This window comes from Limulus polyphemus, unplaced genomic scaffold (assembly GCF_000517525.1).
Source record: "Limulus polyphemus unplaced genomic scaffold, Limulus_polyphemus-2.1.2 Scaffold4400, whole genome shotgun sequence".
NCBI lineage: Eukaryota > Metazoa > Arthropoda > Merostomata > Xiphosura > Limulidae > Limulus > Limulus polyphemus.
In genome coordinates this window covers 68,081-87,313 of record NW_013670010.1, presented here as the reverse complement: position 1 = coordinate 87,313, position 19,233 = coordinate 68,081, and the positions used below count along the sequence as shown (strand labels likewise).

Below are 19,233 nucleotides of genomic sequence, written 5' to 3'. Positions count from 1 at the left end.
GACAACGTGACGGGGAATAATGTGTGTGTAGGTAATGAGTAATTGAACTGCAGTCAGAGAGAGACGTATTGTTGAAGTTAACGCGTTATTATAGTTTGTTTTAGCTCGATTGTTGAAAACAAGTGTATCGTAAAGTTATATTCGGAAAGAATAAACCAGTTTTATAAAGTAAATACTTGTGTCGCTAAAGTTTCGTCGGAACGAAGTTACGGAAAATTAATTAACAAACGGAAACGTAACAAGACCTATTAGCATCATTTTAACTGCTGCTATTAGCAAAGTGTTGGAATAGATTGTTATAGATTTTTTAAGGATCTTAAAATCTGGCATTTAATCAGAAATTGTCACTTTAGATTTTTTTTTTTTTTCAGTTATCAATCATTATTGTTATTTAATATGTTGGCTTTGTTTAAATAAGATGACATATAATATAACATTTACGTGGAAATAAGAGGCCTGTTCATCCATCGAGACTGTCCTATAAAAACAACAAAACAACTCAAATTTAGCCCTGACAATTTAAATATTTATTGAGTCGTCCCTAAAACTTTTTAAAATTTATTGCACTGACTCCATCCGAAGGGTTTGTTTTAGAGCAAAGCCACATTGGACTGTTTGCAATGTCCACCACGGGAAATTTAACCCCGGATTCTAGCGTTATAAGTTCGTAAATTTATCACTGCCACAACGGAGGACTATCCGAAGGGAATCTATTCTGAAGGCCAACCACCCCTATTAGAAAAATAAATATGCCTAAGCTGGAGATGATTCTTACCCTGCCAAAATTTGTATTTGTGCACCCTTGTTTTATCATCAGTTCTCTTAACAATCTTCAGCATCTCAAGCAGATCCCCTAATAACTCTTTTTCTTCTTCCTCTTCTTCTTTTTTTTTTTTTTTAAGAGAAAGCAGTTTCAGATATCTTTGCCTGTCCATGCATGACAACTTTTCTATCCCAGGTATCCTTGTACCCTTCCATAAACCCTTTCCAACAACTCAATATCGTTCGTTAGATAAAAGCCCAATGAGGTGGTTAGGCCAGGTGGTTAGGGCGCTCTACTCGCAATCTGTAGGTCGCGGGTTCGAATCCCCGTCACACCAAACATGCTCGCCCTTTCAACCGTGGGAGCGTTATAATATGACGGTCAATCCAACTATTCGTTGGTAAAAGAGTATCCCAAGAGTTGGCGGTGGGTGGTGATGACTAGGCTAGCTGCCTTCACTATAGTCTTACACTGCTAAATTAGGGATGGCTAGCGTTGATAGTCCTCGTGTAGCTTTGCGCCAAATCTATAACAAACAAACAAACAACCCAAATGAGGCGTACCCAGTGGCCTATACAATGAAATGACAACCTTTTGATACTAACACTTAATGTTTCTGTAAATACAACTCATTTCTATTAGCACAGACAAAAGCAACCGCTGGACGAAATTTTTTCTGGCAGAGAAAATAATTTTCAATCTTTTTGTTTTGTTAACAAAAACAATTTATGTATACCCCTTTCTCCATATGTAGCTTACTGGCTATATTTTAAGCTCGCTATCTGGAGTAGTAAAATATTGATTTATTCCAGCCACTTTCCAGGAACACTTGCACGAAAACTGCAGGAACAGAATACTACCAGACTTGACGTCACTACATCTCGTAAACGCTTATTTTACGTCACTACGTTGTCCAATGATCGTGAGCTATTTTCAAAACTTGGTTGCAGAAATTTCCTACGTAGGAAATATGACGAAGTTTTACACGTATTGTAGATTTTCGTACTACGTTGTAAGCATTGAGGTTCTGTATGTAGATAATTTAACGTGTTTCAGCGTATGATATTGGTACTGAAGAATGGCAGGAGTTTTTGATTTAGAACTACAAGAAGTGGATAATGAAGCATTAAGGAGTAATGTATCTGATGACGATGCTATTGATGTTGATGAACAGGTTTGTTGGCGCGTTTTTTTTTTATTACGCCTAGGCCTAATCTTATTCTAACTCAAAGAGGCACTTAATTAACATTATACCTGATCGAGTAGACAGTTGTGTACCTACTACCGGTACATGGTTTGGAGCCTAAGTTGCAAAAACTACGCTCTGACCTTCAAATTCAACTTTCAATAAAACAATTTGTATTATGTGAACTGGCCCCGTTACTAATGGTAATACTAATAGTAATACTACTAGTATTAGTATTACTAATACTATAACTATAACACTTGCGTTAAATTAGGATTATTGTATATCAAAATGCACCAGCTGTAACTATAAAATTGTAACAGTTGTATATTATAATATAGCCATTAGTATTACTAGTAGTAGTATTAGTGTTACAGTTAGTAGATAGAAACTAGGGCAGGTATTTGTTTCGTTGTGAAACTAAAAATCATTGTCATGGTTAAGCATCAGATGGCAGCAAATTCACAAAAGTAAAAAGTAAAGGGGTGGTGGTTCTAATAAGGTATTTTTGTTTCTAAGTCTGTTTGGTAAAACATTTATGAAAGAGGATGTTTATTTGTGCCACTATCATTAATACTACTGGCTTCATGTTTAACAAGCTGTTACGATTTGCATGAAATCAGCGTTTTTTTCTTTAAGTTGTAATGTAAGTATTCTTTGTAGACTTTTTATGTAAAGGTTAACCATCAAGTGTAATGTTAGACAAACATTGTGTGCAAAACTTTATTGTGATTTTAAAAAAATGGCCTGGTTGAAAGCAAAGGAAGTACATTTGATGTAAATTGACCTATTTTCTTGAAAGTGCACCAATATCTCGTAATTCTTGAGGTCGGACATCCAGGAACTTTGCCCTCCTACAATGCAATGTCTGCCTAGCAATCCAGGCGAAGGGGGCAAATAAATAGTGCAACGTAGAGGAAATTTTGTTCATTCTGTACACTTGCCCACTGTCTAGACTCGTATTTGTAACGACTATTTGTGTTGGACTTTTGTTGTTCCAAACCTGCAACTATGGTTTAGAGTTGTTGTGTATTCAATTACACCAATAACAAGTTGAAAAGACCTGAACGTTTCTTTTATTTGATGCTCAGTCCTCCAGCTTGCCTCAATAGTAAGCATAAAGCAAACATTTGTGGGATTCTATTACTATCCTAGAACAGTCTTAAGAAAATTTGTCGTTAACTGTTTTAAAAACTAGTTCAACCTGGTAGTTTACTTTTTAGTGCATGTTTTCTCACAAAAACAAGCTGTGAAAAAGAAGTGTTGTGGCTATAAACTATCAACCTCAGAACATAGGAAGCAATAGGTAAGCTGTAAATGTTGTCTTCCAATTTTTTTTAACATAAAGTAATTGTACACTTCTGGGTACTGCACACTGGGCCATTCTGTTAGGTCGTTGATCCACGAGTCGGCAGGGTGCTGGTAGGGATGAGAATCAAGCCCAGTTATTTGTAACTTTACAGATATTTTGTTAATGCCTCGGCCAACAACTTCATGTATTCATAAAACATTGCAATTGATAATTTATCTATCAAACCATAATATATGAATGATAATTGAAGAGTTTGTACAGTTGCTTCAGCAGTAACACATGTATACTGTAGACCTATATAAATTGCATACATGCAGATGTTCTTTTGCCCCTTTGTCAAGATGGCAATTGCATTAACAGGCAAAATCGTGACTGTGACGTCATGCCGACTTCAAGAATTATGTACATGATTTTGACAGCTTTGGTCTGGTTTTAAGACTTCTCTCTTAATGGTTAATGTTTGTGTTAATATTAAGGGTGTCTGAGTGCTAATTTCCACAGATATGTTGCTCTAGCAGTTTGTGCAGAAAATGCAAAACAAAATTGAAATGAATTAGTTGAAACCAAGTGACATTTAATTGTTAAGTCCCAACAATTTGCACAATATTTATTTTAAATTTCGAGTTTTAACAGGAAAGGGTTAAGTTTGTTGAATTGCAAGCCAGTACGAGTTTTTTTTTTTCATTCCTTTGTCAAGCCATCCATAAAAAGGTATGGCATTTCTTTTAATTAAAAGACCACTGTTGGTATACTGTTAAGAAGACTGTGCTCAGAGTAAGAAGAGTTTAACATACTTTATGTGCAGCTCTTTCAGAAAATTAGTAGAATGATCCAAAGGTCATACACTCAAATCCAGGTGAGTAAACATTGATCACCACCCAGTTTTGATATTATTTAAGAAAGGATACTGATTTATTATTGGAAAGTGATCAAAATCTAAATTTGATTGTTTGGTCCTTCATGATCATGAAAAATGTCTTAACTGGAATCTTGTCTGACTTTTTTTAAAAATCTTTTCCAGATATTAAACTTGTGTCTTCTTGTTTTATAGACCAGTTGCCTGGTGTATGACAGGTATTAAGCTCAAATCTGAGCTAAGAAAATTATAATAAAAGTTTAAATTACCATAAGATAAACTGGTGCCCAACTCATGATTTTCCCATGACCTTGAAGTAAGGCCTCAGGATGGGATTTGTTTGTTACAAGGCAAGCATATGGTAGTTTTGAGTTGTTAGAAAGTGCTTTATTAGCAAGTGCTAGTGGGTTAACTCTTCAGTAAAAAAGAAAAGTATCTTAGTGTTGTGGTTGATTAATCTCTTAAGCCATCCAAACTAGTGTTGCTAGTGGTAGGGCACATAGGATTTTAGGTTGTATCTACAGAATTATTGAACACAAGTCTTAAGAGGCCATACTTATATTTTATAGGTTACTGATTAGACCATATTTGGAATAACATGTTCAATTTTTATGCTTTTTATCTTAGAGGGGACATTGGGTTCTTGGAAATGGATGAAATGAGTATACTAGGATAATACTTTCGATAGAAAAGTTGTCATATGAGGACAGTTTAAGATTTCTGAAATTGTTATATGTGGAAAAAGGAAGAGTTAAAGAGGATCTGATTGAGGTGTTTAAGATTGCAAGGGAATTGATAAGTGTTGGATGAGAATAGTTTGAAAAGGGGCACATACATTCTGGCAGGGTAGGAGTCATTTTCAGCAAAGACAGTTTTATTTTTTAACAGAGTAATTTGTCTTTGGGATTGGTTTCCTTCAGATGTGGTGGAAGTAGTAATTTTATGGGAGTTTAAGGGAATACTTGATAAATATTTGAATGATAGGGCTGAATTCGAAGTTTTTTTAATAGTTTAGTGAATGGGATGGTTTTGATGACCCAACAGGTCCCTTATTGCTTTTAAATGATATGTTTTGTTGTTTTCAGAATTCAAAAGAAACCATTTAAAAGCTCAGAGAGGATGTTAGCAACATTCTATGAAAAATATTGGATTTGATTTGAGTCATGTAGATATTAATCCTTTGGTGGTGAGTAGAAAGATTGAGAGAGGAAAATTAGGTAAAGCACCAGATCAGGCAAGATTTTCCCAGGGTTTAAAGGAGGTCAAAGATCAAATATGCAAATATCTTTCTTTCATTTTAAGGCAAAAGACATTGGGTACATGCATGAGGATTGGAGACTTGCTAATAATGTTACTGTTATTTTTAAAGGGGCTGTGAGAATTAAAGACCAATTAGTCTTACTTCTGTAGTGGGAAAAATTCTAGAGTCTGATAAAAGAAGCTTTGCAAAATCATTTAGTGAAATATATTGCAGAATTTACGTGTATTCACTGAAAGGAAATGTTGCCTTACTGTTAACTTTTTTTAAAATAAGTTGTTTGTTATCTGGATGATGGAAAGGATGTGAACTTGGTGTTCTTTGGATTTTCAAAAAGTGCCACACAGAAGGTTAGCTATGAAAATCACATCAGTGGGGATTGGAAGAACTTGTTCATTGGATTGTACAGTTTTTGGGTCAGAGAAAGCAAAAAAAAAAGTTATTAACAGAGTCCAGTCAATGTGGCCCTTTGTGTTACTGGTGGTGTGTTTCAGTGCTTAGGCCTTGGACTTTTTAAAACTGTCTTTAGTGGACTCTAGCCTGTCTTTTCCAAATTGTAACCTCATCATATTATCTTCAGAATGTAGCTTATATGTATATCTTCTAATATTCAGCATTTCATCTGCAGCTTTGGTCTTCCATAAATCCAACAAACCTCAGATGGGCAGTTTAACTAATTGACTAACATCTAATTCAGGTCACCTCTTGTTCTGCAATCCAGAGAAAAATTCAAATTTTTGAGTATCTCTTCATATCTTACATGTCTCAAACCAGGAACATTTTATAAGGCCATTTCACAAATATCCTCATCTTTTTTGATAAGGAGACCAAAACGAAATACAATATTCCAGTTGACGCCTTATTAGGGTTTTGTATGAAGTCAGGGCAGGAAATTCACAGTGGCAATTGCCACCATATTTCTCAAAATGGCCATGGTTCCTTCAGAAAATCACTTAAATCCACAGCCACCATGGCCACCCTTTGGTATCTCTTTGGCTGTCGTGCCCTCAGGATCTAAATTTGTATTGCATACCACAGTAAAGAGAAAATCATTGGGGATCACAAACACTGGACTTAGAACCTACAGAAACTACCTTGTTACAAATAATATATCACATACAGTGCATGTAGTGGAGGGAGTGAAGTTTTTTGCTTTGATTGGCAGTAAAACATTTGTGCAGTTTGAGTCACCATACTGCAGGCTCTTGGTAGTAGTAAGCAATTTAAATTGGTGCTCAAAAATAAACCTGCAGAACTTACACAAAGGTTCACAGTGACAGCAGTATGTGACGATCAAAGTCAGCATGTTCATACACTGATCAGAGTGAAGTGCAAGACTGAAAATACTCCTTACATTAAACATGTCGAAAAAATTAAGAGGGAGAATTACATGAAACTTTTTTCTTTGGTGGCCAAGTGCCAGAAATATTAACAAGTTTTCCTCGGTAAATATGTAGATTACATCCCGAGTTTTTAGAAAATGAAGGGAAACAGGATATGTCAATAATTCGGATCGATAAATTTTATGTGCAAACCCACCAAAGGTTTAGGCGTATTACATTAGTTATCTACGGTTAACATTACTGAATTACAAGTAGTGAGTTGTGCAATGCAATGTGTGACTTATAGGTTATGATCATGTGCTATACTTTAGTATAGGCCTAGTTTACTGTTTGTCAGCACTTGGCTACGTTAAAAATTATGCGAAAAAATACTAGTAGTAGTATTGTTTGGAAAAAGAATGTTGACCTTATGTCATGGCAACGTGTCTTTTTATCTATCTGTCGGTCCATCAAGGTTTTCAAAGGGCTGCTGTTTGGAGACTGTGTTACTGATTTTTGTCAATCTTGGTCAAGTGGTCAGATATGTTGGGGTTGAATTTATTGGTAGAAATTAGGCCTTTAAATTTCTTCTTCTCCCAGAGATTTTGTCTGGTTCTCAAAGTTAGACAAAGTAATAAATGGATAGAGGTGCATAAAAGTTTTAGACAATTCTTAGGTCAAAGATAATTTTGAGTTAGGATGGGAAAAAGCTAAAAATCTTATAAAGCACTTATTCTCTTTATGTGGAAGTCTGATCTTTATCAAAGTTGAATAAATTAGTAAGTGGATAGAGATGCCTGACATTTATTCATGATTTGTAAGGTTACCAGAGGTCAAATCCAGATGGGTCATGGTTGAAAGGCCATATCATCGTGTTTGTTGACTTGCATCCATGAATTTACTATTTCATGAATTTATGTCAATAAGTTTGGTATGAAACTGTAGAATATAATTCAAATTTTAGTATTATATCTTACTCAATGTGGTAATTTAAAAGTAAATATTAAAAAAACACAATTAAACATTGATTTTTGTGTGTCATGTGGTATATTGAATGCAGCACTGGTTCAAACTAGATGTTTGTGATGTCCAAATACTAAGTCTGTAGTTTCGTATGAATTAGGAACTCAAAAACAGATATTGACAAGCTACAATATAAAATAAGAGTCTCATCTTTTCAATTTGCTAAGGTATTGCTCATGTAATAAATCAAACACAGTGACACCCCACCCACCTCTCTCTCCATTTTTGGAAACACTCCCTTACATAAAATTCTTTATATGACATGAATAACCAATCGTAAGCTCAGAATGTTCCCCTAGTGGTTTTCTCAGCCATTTTAACGTCTTTGGATGCCATCTTTTTTTAGACTGAAATACAGCTTAGTTACTAAGCTTGATAAATTATAATGAAATTCTGTGGCATTGATATAATAATTTGTGATTTTTGGTAATTGAAATGTATATATAAAACCTAAAAAAAAATTATGTTGTTTCATATCCTCCATGTGCAAAATTTTAAAAGGCTTAGGAACCTATGTCAAGCAGCAACCGAGTACAAAAATCATAACTAGAAGAGATAATTGTTTGCTTCACTTCTTTACTTACTGTTCTATGTTTTAAGAAAAATAATTTTTAAGGACTTATTTCTAAGTAGTAAAAATCTATATAAATATATAATGTATAATAATTCAAATGTGACTGTATTTTACAAAATACTAGTCCAATAAAACACAGCAAAGAGAAGTTACTTTGTAAAGACTAAAGGTCAGTTTTATATTATTGGATACGGTAACATGAGTGCATGTGTGCCATGGCATTGTAACTTCTGTATTGTTAGCCTGGCATGGCTGAAAGGTCAATATAATAAAAATAATAAATATATATATATAAGTGTAAAATGTTATGAGATTTAAGCTATTTAGTCCAAACATTTATGTTTTCATGTTATCATTTGTAGTCATTCTAGAATGAAAAAGGCATAACTTATATTTATTTCCTAATTTTTTTAACGTGGTTATGAGATCAATCAAATTGACCAAACCTGTACAGAGATTCTTTACTGAAAACAACAGATAAAATATAAAGTTATTTTCTTAAGAAACATTTGATAACTATGTGGATGTTATAAAGATTTCGTGTTTGAAATCTGAAATCTTCGGATGCTTAAAAGTATTTCTAAAAAAAGGCATGAGAAAAACATTGCTTTACAAACCTCAAGACTTAATAAAAAAAATTGATATTTTCCATATGCAAGCATTGTAATGTTTACTGATAATCTGCCAAATTTTATTAACATATGTTTACTAATTTGAAAGTTATAGCATGAAAACTATAACAAGCACAAAATGATTACGAGGTTGGTCCAAGGGACTGAGCCTGTGCTGAAAGAGTTAAAATGCTTCTCCTCCCAAGGATTTTGTTTGATCCTTCTCAAAGTTAGACAAATTAATAAGTGGAGAGAGGTGACTAAAAGTTGTATACAATTTTCAGGTCAAATGTCATTTGGGGTCAGGAGGGGACAAAAACTAGGAATATTATTGAGGTCACAGGGCATTTTAGATCAGCATGATACCTCTTTTTTTTTTAATCTTAAAGCTGATGTACTGTTACTTCATAAGTTTCATTGGTTAAAATTAATACCTACCTACCTGATAAACATAACATGGAAAGATAGGACAGTTTCCCAAGCCCCTAGTGAAAAAAAAATAATGCCATATTTACTAAACTAATTGTAAAACTCATTTCTATTTCATTAATATTTATGTCTACTGTGGCCTTAGTGCCCTCCAGTGAATTATTTTTGCCCTGGTGCCCTGGCTGTTGGGCCTTGGCATCCTTGAAAATGAGAGAAAATCCAAGGCCAAATGGCCTTACCATAAAAATGATGAATTTCCCGACCTGAGAAGTGATTAGAACTTCCTTGATCTGGAAATAAAAATTTTTTGTAAATATGTCCCAGAACCCTATATGTTATTTTCAACACATCCAAACATTCTGTTGAAGACTTATAACTTTTATCTGTTACATCAAATCTTTCTTGTTCTCCACAATGTTATTAGTTTTCTCACACGTAAATGTCTTTCAAGATTTCTATATTTTGAACTTAAATAAACATCTCTAGGCAAATGTAGATTGATTCTACTTTTTAACTGAATATCTTAAGAAAGGTTCAATCACATGTAAGGCATAAATGGAATGGATCAGAATGTTAAGAGATCTGTCCTTACAGGGACTTAACTTGTGGGTATTTGGTTCACTCTTATGAGACAGTTGCTCTAACAGCTTGGTTTGGGCTCCATGCAGGTAGATCTGTTGTTAAGTGTTTTGTGTTGGCTCCAAGATCATAGAAATGATAAACTTATAAGAATTTGGAACAACCATGTTTTGAACAGAATCTTGAAATAATGTGAAGTGGATTTCAGCTTATTCATCAGTTTTGTTAGTGTTATAACTGAGAATATGTGTACGAATATTTATCTAAATATATGTATGTATATCCACATTTTTTGTTTCTTCCTGATAGAGCTTGAACAGAGAGCCAGATGTTAATGCAATATTAGAGTAAGTATTTTTTGCATTGTTGCCAAATTAACACTTCTTCCTGAAAATTATAATTAATGGAAATTATGTGAAAACAGAATTAAAGGCTTATAAAGAAAAAATGTTGATATAATTTATTTTTGTAAAAAAATATTAAGTATTATCAGGTCTGAAGTGATTGTATTATTAAAATGTCCCTTGGTTATAGTTTACAAGATCTCAATCCATCATCCATGGCTCCCTTCAGGTAGTCCCTAGAAATGTTGCTTAGTTTTGGAAAGAAGACATTAATACAGTATTCCTCGGGTATAGTTTCCAAATTCATGTGAAAACTGAAATTGGTTTTAGAAAAGCTTTCTGTTGTTAGTTATTTACTGAGTGGTAAATAAAAGGTTAATTTTTCATTTTTTTGATGAAACTACTTAACTATGAGGTTTTTATCCAAAATGCAATACTATGTGCAGTGTCAGTACTATATCTGTGAATATACAGTTGTACGTTTATATACATATGTAGTATTTTATTGCAAAATTGAGTGTGAGATAGTTACAAAAAACTGTATTGTATGACATTAATCAACAGCCCCATTAATTGAGCACATTTGATAAATTTATTAGTACATAATTCTTCAAACCATGATATGTACAAGTGAACAAAAAGTTAGCGGAGGGTGCTGCTAGCCAGTTATCTTAAAGTTAGCGGAGGGTGCTGCTAGCCAGTTATCTTAGAGTTAGTGGAGGGTGTTGCTAGCCAGTTATCTTCCTTCTAGTCAGCAGTTGAATGACAAAAATAAAAAAGTTTGGTAGCAGGTGTTACCAGTTGATTTCCCTCTTGTCGAAGTTCTGAAGAAGAAAAGAGTTTGGTTGGTGGGTATTAGATGTCTTCTCTTCATTCACCAGTTGAGCAACAACAACAATAAACAAGTTTATGGTGGGTGTTGCCAGCCAGTTGCCTTCTTCCATCTAATCAGCAGGTTAGAATTAGTAACAGAATCTCATCTGATTCAGCCTTGTCACTTAATCTACCAGACACACTAGAATCAGAATCATTTTATAGACAGGATTTGTATCAAATTTTCTTTTCTTCTTTTTTTCCATAATTATAGTCAGAAATTCTTATTTTGATTGATTGATTATTATCATGACAATCAATTTAATCATAATTTTTTATTTATTGACTTAATTCAAATTTCAGTTAATCAGTTTGGCAGGCCCTGACATTTGAAAAATGAATGAGGGCTGTAAACAGCCCCTGCCAAACAGTATGTGGGGGGCTGTTAGTGGGCTGATGGTTTATCATTATTCTTTGTTTACAAAATTGGACAATAAAAGTTAATTTGTATTGACCGAATTGTATTTTTTGTCTATTAAGTGAACCTGTGGTTGTATTTCAAGGGCAAAGTAGGGGTAAGAGACAAATATGAATCCTGGTGCATTGTCAGATGTTAAGTTATGTTTGCCAATTGTCAATTAAAGGCTTTTATGTATACTTCTTAATAGTATAAATATATACTGTGTTGTTGTTGGGATTTGGATTCTTCTACAGTAGGTGTCTGTGACTTGGCGATAAATTCAACGATAAATGAAAAGCACACGCTCCACTTGTTTTCAAAATGTATATATGTATTCGGAACAAGTTAAACATATGTGCAACAAATTCTTTACACTATAGAGATTATAGGCATGTCAAACACTATATATAGTTCTCTTCTTCTTGTCAAAAGTCCACTTTGGCTTATTCAATTGCTTTAGAATTTTAGTTGACAAGCTGAACTACCTTTCTTGATTTCTATTGCACTAGTATTCCGTGTATTCCTTACTCTGCCTCGTTGAGTTATTGTAGTTCTATCCTGAACTTCCAATGCTCGTCTGCTTTTTCATATTTAGGCCTACTTTCAATAATTGTCTGTTTCTTTGTCCACACAGTCAGGTTCAATTGCTTTAGAACACCCTTTGGTGAGACAAATTATTCTACTAAAGTGTCAGAAAACTGTTAAACTCACTTTAACATATCAACCATTAGGCTATTCACTCCTATGACAGTTAACTTTCATTTTCTAACATTTTCTATTGCCACACTTCTACTTCCTATTCTTTAGTCTTTCATTTGCTGTGTCTACTGTTTCTGCTCAGCTCACAATATTTATGTTTTATCACTTAATCGTTCACTTGCCTTCTAGAAATCTCTATATTCTCAACGTCGGTGTATTTCATGCAACATTCGATAGTCTCAACATCAGTGAATTATAAACAACTTCCAACAATCATCTGCTTTTAACTCTCTTATTATAAAAAACATACTAAACAATCATAAAATATTCACTCACAAAATAAATAAATTAATACTATCTACATTAAACATTCTTTTATATCATGGCATAAACCTCTCTTCAAGAGAAATATTTACATTATTTTTTCACTATATACAAAGACTGTTCTTAGTTCATCCACAAAGTCTGCTCATATAGTCTGCTCCAACATTTGCATTCCCTTTGATAACTTCAATGCAGAACCTTTAGTTCTGAAGGTACAATGCCCACCTCATGATCCTTGCACTGTTGATCTTGCACCTCTGAATGTATGCAAATAGTTGATGGTCTGTCTGTATGATGAACTCCTTACCATATAGATAGTTCTGGAACTTCCAAATGGCAAATATGATGGCCAGACATTCTCATTCAGTCACAGAGTAATTCTCTCTATTTAACTGCTTTTTACTTATATATGTTATCAGAAACAGTTCATCTTCATGTTCTTGTAAGAGTACTGCCCCAATTCCAATGTTTGAAGCATCAGTGTGAACAATGAATGGTTTGTTGAAGTCTGACATTCTAAGAATTGGTGAACTTCCCAACATGTTCCTTAATTTCTGGAATGCCACCTGGTGTTGTTGTTCCCACTTCACTTTGTTGGGCAAGCCTTTCTTGGTCAGTCAATGGCGAAGTAAGTTAAGCATAATTTGGGATGAATTTCCTGTAGTATCCCGCTAGCCTCAGGAAGGATCTGACTTGCTGCTTGGTTGTCGAAGCTAGTGTATCTTGTATGTGGATTATCTTTTCCATGGTTATCTGTTGGTCCCCCACTTTATGTCCAACAAACTCCAACATAGATATAGCACTTGGATGGCCGGATGGTGAGGCTTGCTGCCCTCAGTCACCGGAATAGCTAAGTCTCTTCAGGTGGTCTTCCCATTTTGCAGTGTATGTCAGAATGTCATCCACATAGTGCTTGATGTTGGTGGTGTTGCACAGTATTCTCCTCATCATGCAGTTGAATGTTGCTGCCGAGTTGACTAACCCAAATGGCATCTGCTTAAATTAGTAACATCCATCTTGTGTCACAAATGTTGTTTTCTTTTTAGATCCCATCTCCATCGGGATTTGCCAATAACCCTTACTGAGGTCGATCTTTGAAAAGAACCTGGCCCCATCTAGTTTTGCCGTCATAGCCTCTGGGTTGCTCATAGGTTCAGATTTTAACCTTGTCACAAGATTCAGCTTTCAGAAGTCTATGCAAAAATGGTGTGATTTGCCCCTTTTCTTCATGATTACAACTGGTGAACAGTAGGCTGAATTTTAAGGAAAATAATCTCCATCAGCAGTATCATCATCAAATTATTCCTGTGCAATCAGTTCTTGAAAAAGAATTTCATCTGTTTCAGTCTAATCACTTGATTTACTAGAATCCAAATCATCCTTAACATGATCTCCATATTCACTTACATCTTCATCACCAGCAATTTCAATTTCATTGTACATGTCTGACTTTCATTTCTTGGCTGCATGTTCTATAGACATGTTAGAAGGGTTTGTATCAAATTTCCTTTTCCTCATTTTTGCCATATACTTCTCCAAGGCTGCATCTAGTATTTGTTCACACAGAATCATTTGTTTTAATAAATAGGTTTTCCAATGTTTTATGTTTCATATTGAGTGAACATATGGGTAAGGTGACTAATCCTTGCCTCAACGATACTATATCTGGATCCTATGCAGAGCATTATTTCCACCAGCATACAAACATTCTTAAATTCTTTCCTTCTGTATAGAAGTACACTCTCTCAGAGATCCTTAGTTTTGACTCTGTTCATGTTGTACTTAACCATTCTCTTGTATTCTTTCCATTCTGAGCTTATCTTAGTTTTATCAGAATTGTTAATGTTTAGTGTCTCACAAAAAGCTCTACAAGTAAATTTAAACATTCAACTTCCCTGGTGGTGTTATGCTAGTTCGCTGGATCTATCCAAAACATACCTTGATAATGTTCACATTTAGATGACGAGAATCTTGATTCAAGACAAGGCTGTACACTTGGAGTGACTGTAATTCTTAGTTTGTTTACAGTTTTCTCAACACAGTCTACATTGTTCATTAGACTGTAGTTGACACTGACAGTAGTGTATTCCCTGTATTGTGTTTCTGATGCCCTATTTTAAGCAAAATGCTTTTAAGATGCCCAGAACCTGATTTCATTTTCAGTTCAAGTTTGAATTTTTTTCTATAGATACTCACAGTGTATACCTGAATTTTATTCCTGTCATTACCTGTCAGCTTCTCTCAGTACTGTTGGAAGTGGTGTCCTCATTGGTTTATTTTAGAATTTGGAAATTTTGATGTAGAAAGTGCAGTATTAGCAAAATAATCCAAACAAGTCGTTAACTATTTCATTTGGTGGAGAGACACCTTTTTTTCAAACTTTGGTTTGCTTGCAGCAGTTGAAGATATAATTGGAGGAGTTTCATGCTGCATAAGATTAATTGTTATAATAAAAGGCAACTATTGCACACCCTGCCGATTAGCAATTACAAAGAAAATTTTCGACTAAGTAAATTCAATGCACACTATTGTGCATGCAGAGCTCTGTTTATCCGAGGTTGAAGAGAAATGCTGGTAGTAGTAGAAGGACTATCATTAGCAGTACCACTGGTACTGGGAAGAGTCTTCTCATTATTTTCAAGCAACGTTTTTAAAGCCTTAAAAGCACAAATGTATAAATGTATAGATTTTCATAACATATATTCTAATAAAATAATTTAATAAAAACAGCAAAGCTTGAATTAATAAAATAAATGGACAGTATAATCTATATAAAAGATAATTATAGTGACTGATAACAGAAATTAACCAAAAATAATATATGTATAGGCCTACCAGTTTATTAAAGATAAGACAGTCATTGAACAGATAATACTGTACATGAAGTAAGAAATTTAATCATGTTTAAATTGATTTTTAGTAAAGGCCACAAAATGAGTTTTCTAATTACCTTAGTATATCACTGTATGCTCACTTGACACAAAGTTAACAAATAACCAAATCTAAAATTTACAAGTAACTTGAAAATCAATTTAAATATATGTCATCAAGTTAGGCCTTGACCAATAATTTATAAATGCATACAAAGTTGATGATAATTTTATTGTAAAATAAGCCTAATTAAATTGTTGAATGTGTCTAACTCACTATCAACTAAGTATACACTAACAACTGTTTTGTGAGCATCCGTTTTTCCTCTGCTTTGTGTGGATGTTTGCAATTTGCATACAAACATAGGCCTATACAGGCAATACTTGGGTTTAATTTTGAATCGGATTCAAAGGCAAATTTGTAACTCATTTATTCACTCATAAGTTTCTTTGTTATATGGTACCACTACTTTTATGAAGGTAACTTTTTTTTTCTATTTTTAAAGAGTAAGTGTAACTAAATAAAACTTATTCTTCATGCTGCAACAGTTAGTTTAAGAACAGAAATGAAATGTTGTTAGTCTACAAGTTTGCATTTTGGTTAAAGTTAATAAATTTCCAGTGGAACAAATATTTGTTAAAAGTCATTAAATTTCTGTCCTGCCTTCTAGTGTTTACATACATAACAGAAGTCAAAGTATAGTCTCAAAAATGTGTTAAATATAAATTTTCCTCTTCAGATCTGAAGATGTTGAGAAAATCCAACTTTCAGAAATAATTGTTAATCCGGGCGAGGAGAAAACTGGTCCAAAAGACTTCAAGCTGTTACGGGTACTTGGAAAAGGTGGCTATGGGAAGGTGAGATCACAGATACCTTATTTGGAATAACTACATCCCCAATGTACAATAGCCCCACAAATTCCTTTGTATAAAGATATACCATGAAAGACAACTTTATCAAAGCAACTGTAAAGTTTCAGGTTGTTGCTGGATATTAATGTGAGCTGGATTTCAGAAGACTGAGTTATCTAAATAAAAACAGTAATATAGTTTTTTAATTTTTAAAACAGCTCACATTGTAAGTTAGTTGTTGACTGGAAGGTAATCTGTGATATAAATCTGATCAAAAACAACTTAGGTGTGAAAAAAGGTGTGGCCAATTTTGATTTCATTCCTTTAAGTCGCATGCTTAATCCTTTTTTGGCTGCACCTTTTTTTTTTTTTCACAATTATTGTGTTTTTAATTATATATGACTTTTTGTCAATACAAATCAACAAACCACAGGAAGTAAGAAATTGACATTCAGTAGTAACCAACATTAGCTTTATATTGCAACCCTATTATTTGGAACAGACCTATACTTTACAGAACCAGTAAGATTCTTTAAAATATATGTTGATAGTTTTCCTCTGTGAAACAGTGTTAATAACTTTCTTTATAGTAATGCCATGTAATATAGATTAACAGTTTCTTGTCACACCACCATGCGTTTGGCACAACCATATTAAGAATCATTATTTATATTCATTGCTTAAGCTAATATCACGTGATGCTAAACGCTCTTTAATTAGGATAATTTTATAAAATTTAGCAAGTCTGTGCTTAAAAGTTCGCAATGAATATTGAATAATGACCATCCATCGTATGATTCTTTTAAAAACTTTAGCTAGAAACTGCTAATCTAGTTTGCTTGGCCTAACCAACACTTATGTATCTGCATGTGCTTTCACCCTATAGTTTTGCTGCTGTAAATCAGGTGTCTTTAATCTGAATGACAAAAAATGGTCTACTTTTACTCATAGGTGAAGCTGTTGTAAACATTTTAGACCAATAACTCGTGTGACGTTTTGCATAGGTGTTGAATAATTAATTGTAGGTGGCATAGATCTATCAGTGTGCCAAATTGGGAAAAATCCATAAAAGTTAAGTATGTTTGTTTATCAAATAAAGTTTCCATACTTTTGGAAACTGTAGTCCAAGCTACAGATAGGGGATAATTGCTAAAATATCACTCCTGTTAATAACGCACAGCGTGTCCTGCATGTTGTTTTGGCCACACAACAAATTACCATGTGCCATGATCATCCTTTGTTTTTATTGTTGTTTAATCTTGTGGAACAGCTTGCTTCAAGGTTATAGATTGTTTGAGACTAGATTGTTTGTCTAGTTAGGTAAGTATATTCGTTAACGACTACATTTATGTTGATTTTTATGACTTGTTACATAATTTGATGGACAAAATATTTTGTTTCTTTTCTTATATTCTTTTTTGTTTTATAATTTTACTTCCTATGGACACTTTTTTCCCTTGACTTGCTTGATATTTGTTTAAAACATATCCTTTGTTTACGTACTCTGTTGTTTGTGTTTTGAGGCTAGAATACATTCTTTGTTTATCTGTTTTGTTGTTTGTTTTACATGCTAGGAAACAATCTTTGTTTACATGCTCTGTTGTTTGTGTTTCCAGGTTTTTCAAGTACGGAAGATTACAGGAAAGGATACAAACAAAATATTTGCCATGAAAGTTCTAAAAAAGGTTATATTTTTTACTTAACATGAATTTGAATAGAATTGAAATATAGGTTTTTGATCATGATTAATTTTCTATGTGCTGGTGTTTTCAAAATATCTCATTTTTAAGTTATACTCATCAGATTGTTTTGGGGGTATACAATATGAAACAGAAGTATTCAATAAATCACTGTCAGAAGTTTTATTGAGTGATTGAAAAATAAAATGCTACAGCCAATTTTTACTTCAGAATTTCACACATGTTAATAAATGGTTATGAAATGAGAGTACAGCTCATATTTACATAGAATTTCACAGGTTTGTTTTTAATTGGTTATAAAGTCAAACTGTACAGAATTATCAATAAAGTCACTCATGTGTGGGATTGAAATGAAATTTACAATATAAAATCTTTCTCATTATTTGTCATGACTACCCTACGATGTCCCTATCATTGTGGGCATGGTGAACTTTTCTTGTTTATTTATAGCATTTAGAAATTATTTTGACTGTAACCTTCTTTTGAAGTTTTAATGCACTTGTTTGAAATACACATTTCAAGCAACTTGTATCTAGAGCTGGATGATGAATGGGATTTGGTTTTGAATAATCTTTGTGCTCATTAATTGATTACATTCAGCTAATTAATTATTCTCACATGAGACTTGGATAGTTGGAATAATAGGAAAGAGTAATAATCGGAAACAAATTCTGAAACGGTACTTACTACCTTTTGTTATGCAAAGCTATATCTATCTTGGTTTGCCCTTTAAGCACACCAATCTTTTATATACATTCATTTTTGCACCATTTCAGAACATGCAGATTGTGCGATAACCTTCCACCATCTACACTGTTGCAGCTTCCTATATTATTCTAGCACAATCCTCACTTTCTCAATTGGTATTCTAGTGTATAGGCATGTGTTTTAACTTGTTCTCCATGTCGACAATATCTGGTGGGGATGCACAGGCTTTAGTTCACCGGGAGTTTGTGTCTTAAGTTCAGCTGCCGATTTCTTCCTTTCACGTTATGATGTTTTGTGAGGAAGGATATAACTACTGTGTGGAAATTTCTTTCTACAGCACTTTCCACCTGTTACCTTGCCTCCATGTGATCTGCTGGGTTAGGTATTGTTCTTTTTCCCAGGAGATCTGAGGTAAGTTTTTCAATGTGTATTCCTCACTCGCAGTAGGTGTACCCATGTTTCGTGAGTTTATGTGTGCTTGTGTGGATGGACCTAATTTCCACATTTGATAATTGAGGTCTTTCATGTCTTCCCTGCTCAGCATTTGGTA

General features: G+C 33.7%; 1 protein-coding gene across 1 annotated transcript in view; it reads left to right on the top strand.

Annotated features, from left to right (window-relative positions):
- The first annotated feature begins 1,699 nt into the window (after window positions 1–1,699).
- The window catches only part of LOC106471085 (ribosomal protein S6 kinase beta-1-like), a 57,485-nt gene continuing 39,951 nt past the window's right edge, over window positions 1,700–19,233 (top strand). The window contains exons 1-4 of the mRNA XM_013931673.2: window positions 1,700–1,937; window positions 10,223–10,260; window positions 16,164–16,281; window positions 17,892–17,960. Coding sequence (XP_013787127.1) covers window positions 1,842–1,937; window positions 10,223–10,260; window positions 16,164–16,281; window positions 17,892–17,960 — 321 coding nt within the window. The 5' untranslated portion in view covers window positions 1,700–1,841. The remainder of the gene's footprint in view (window positions 1,938–10,222; window positions 10,261–16,163; window positions 16,282–17,891; window positions 17,961–19,233) is intronic.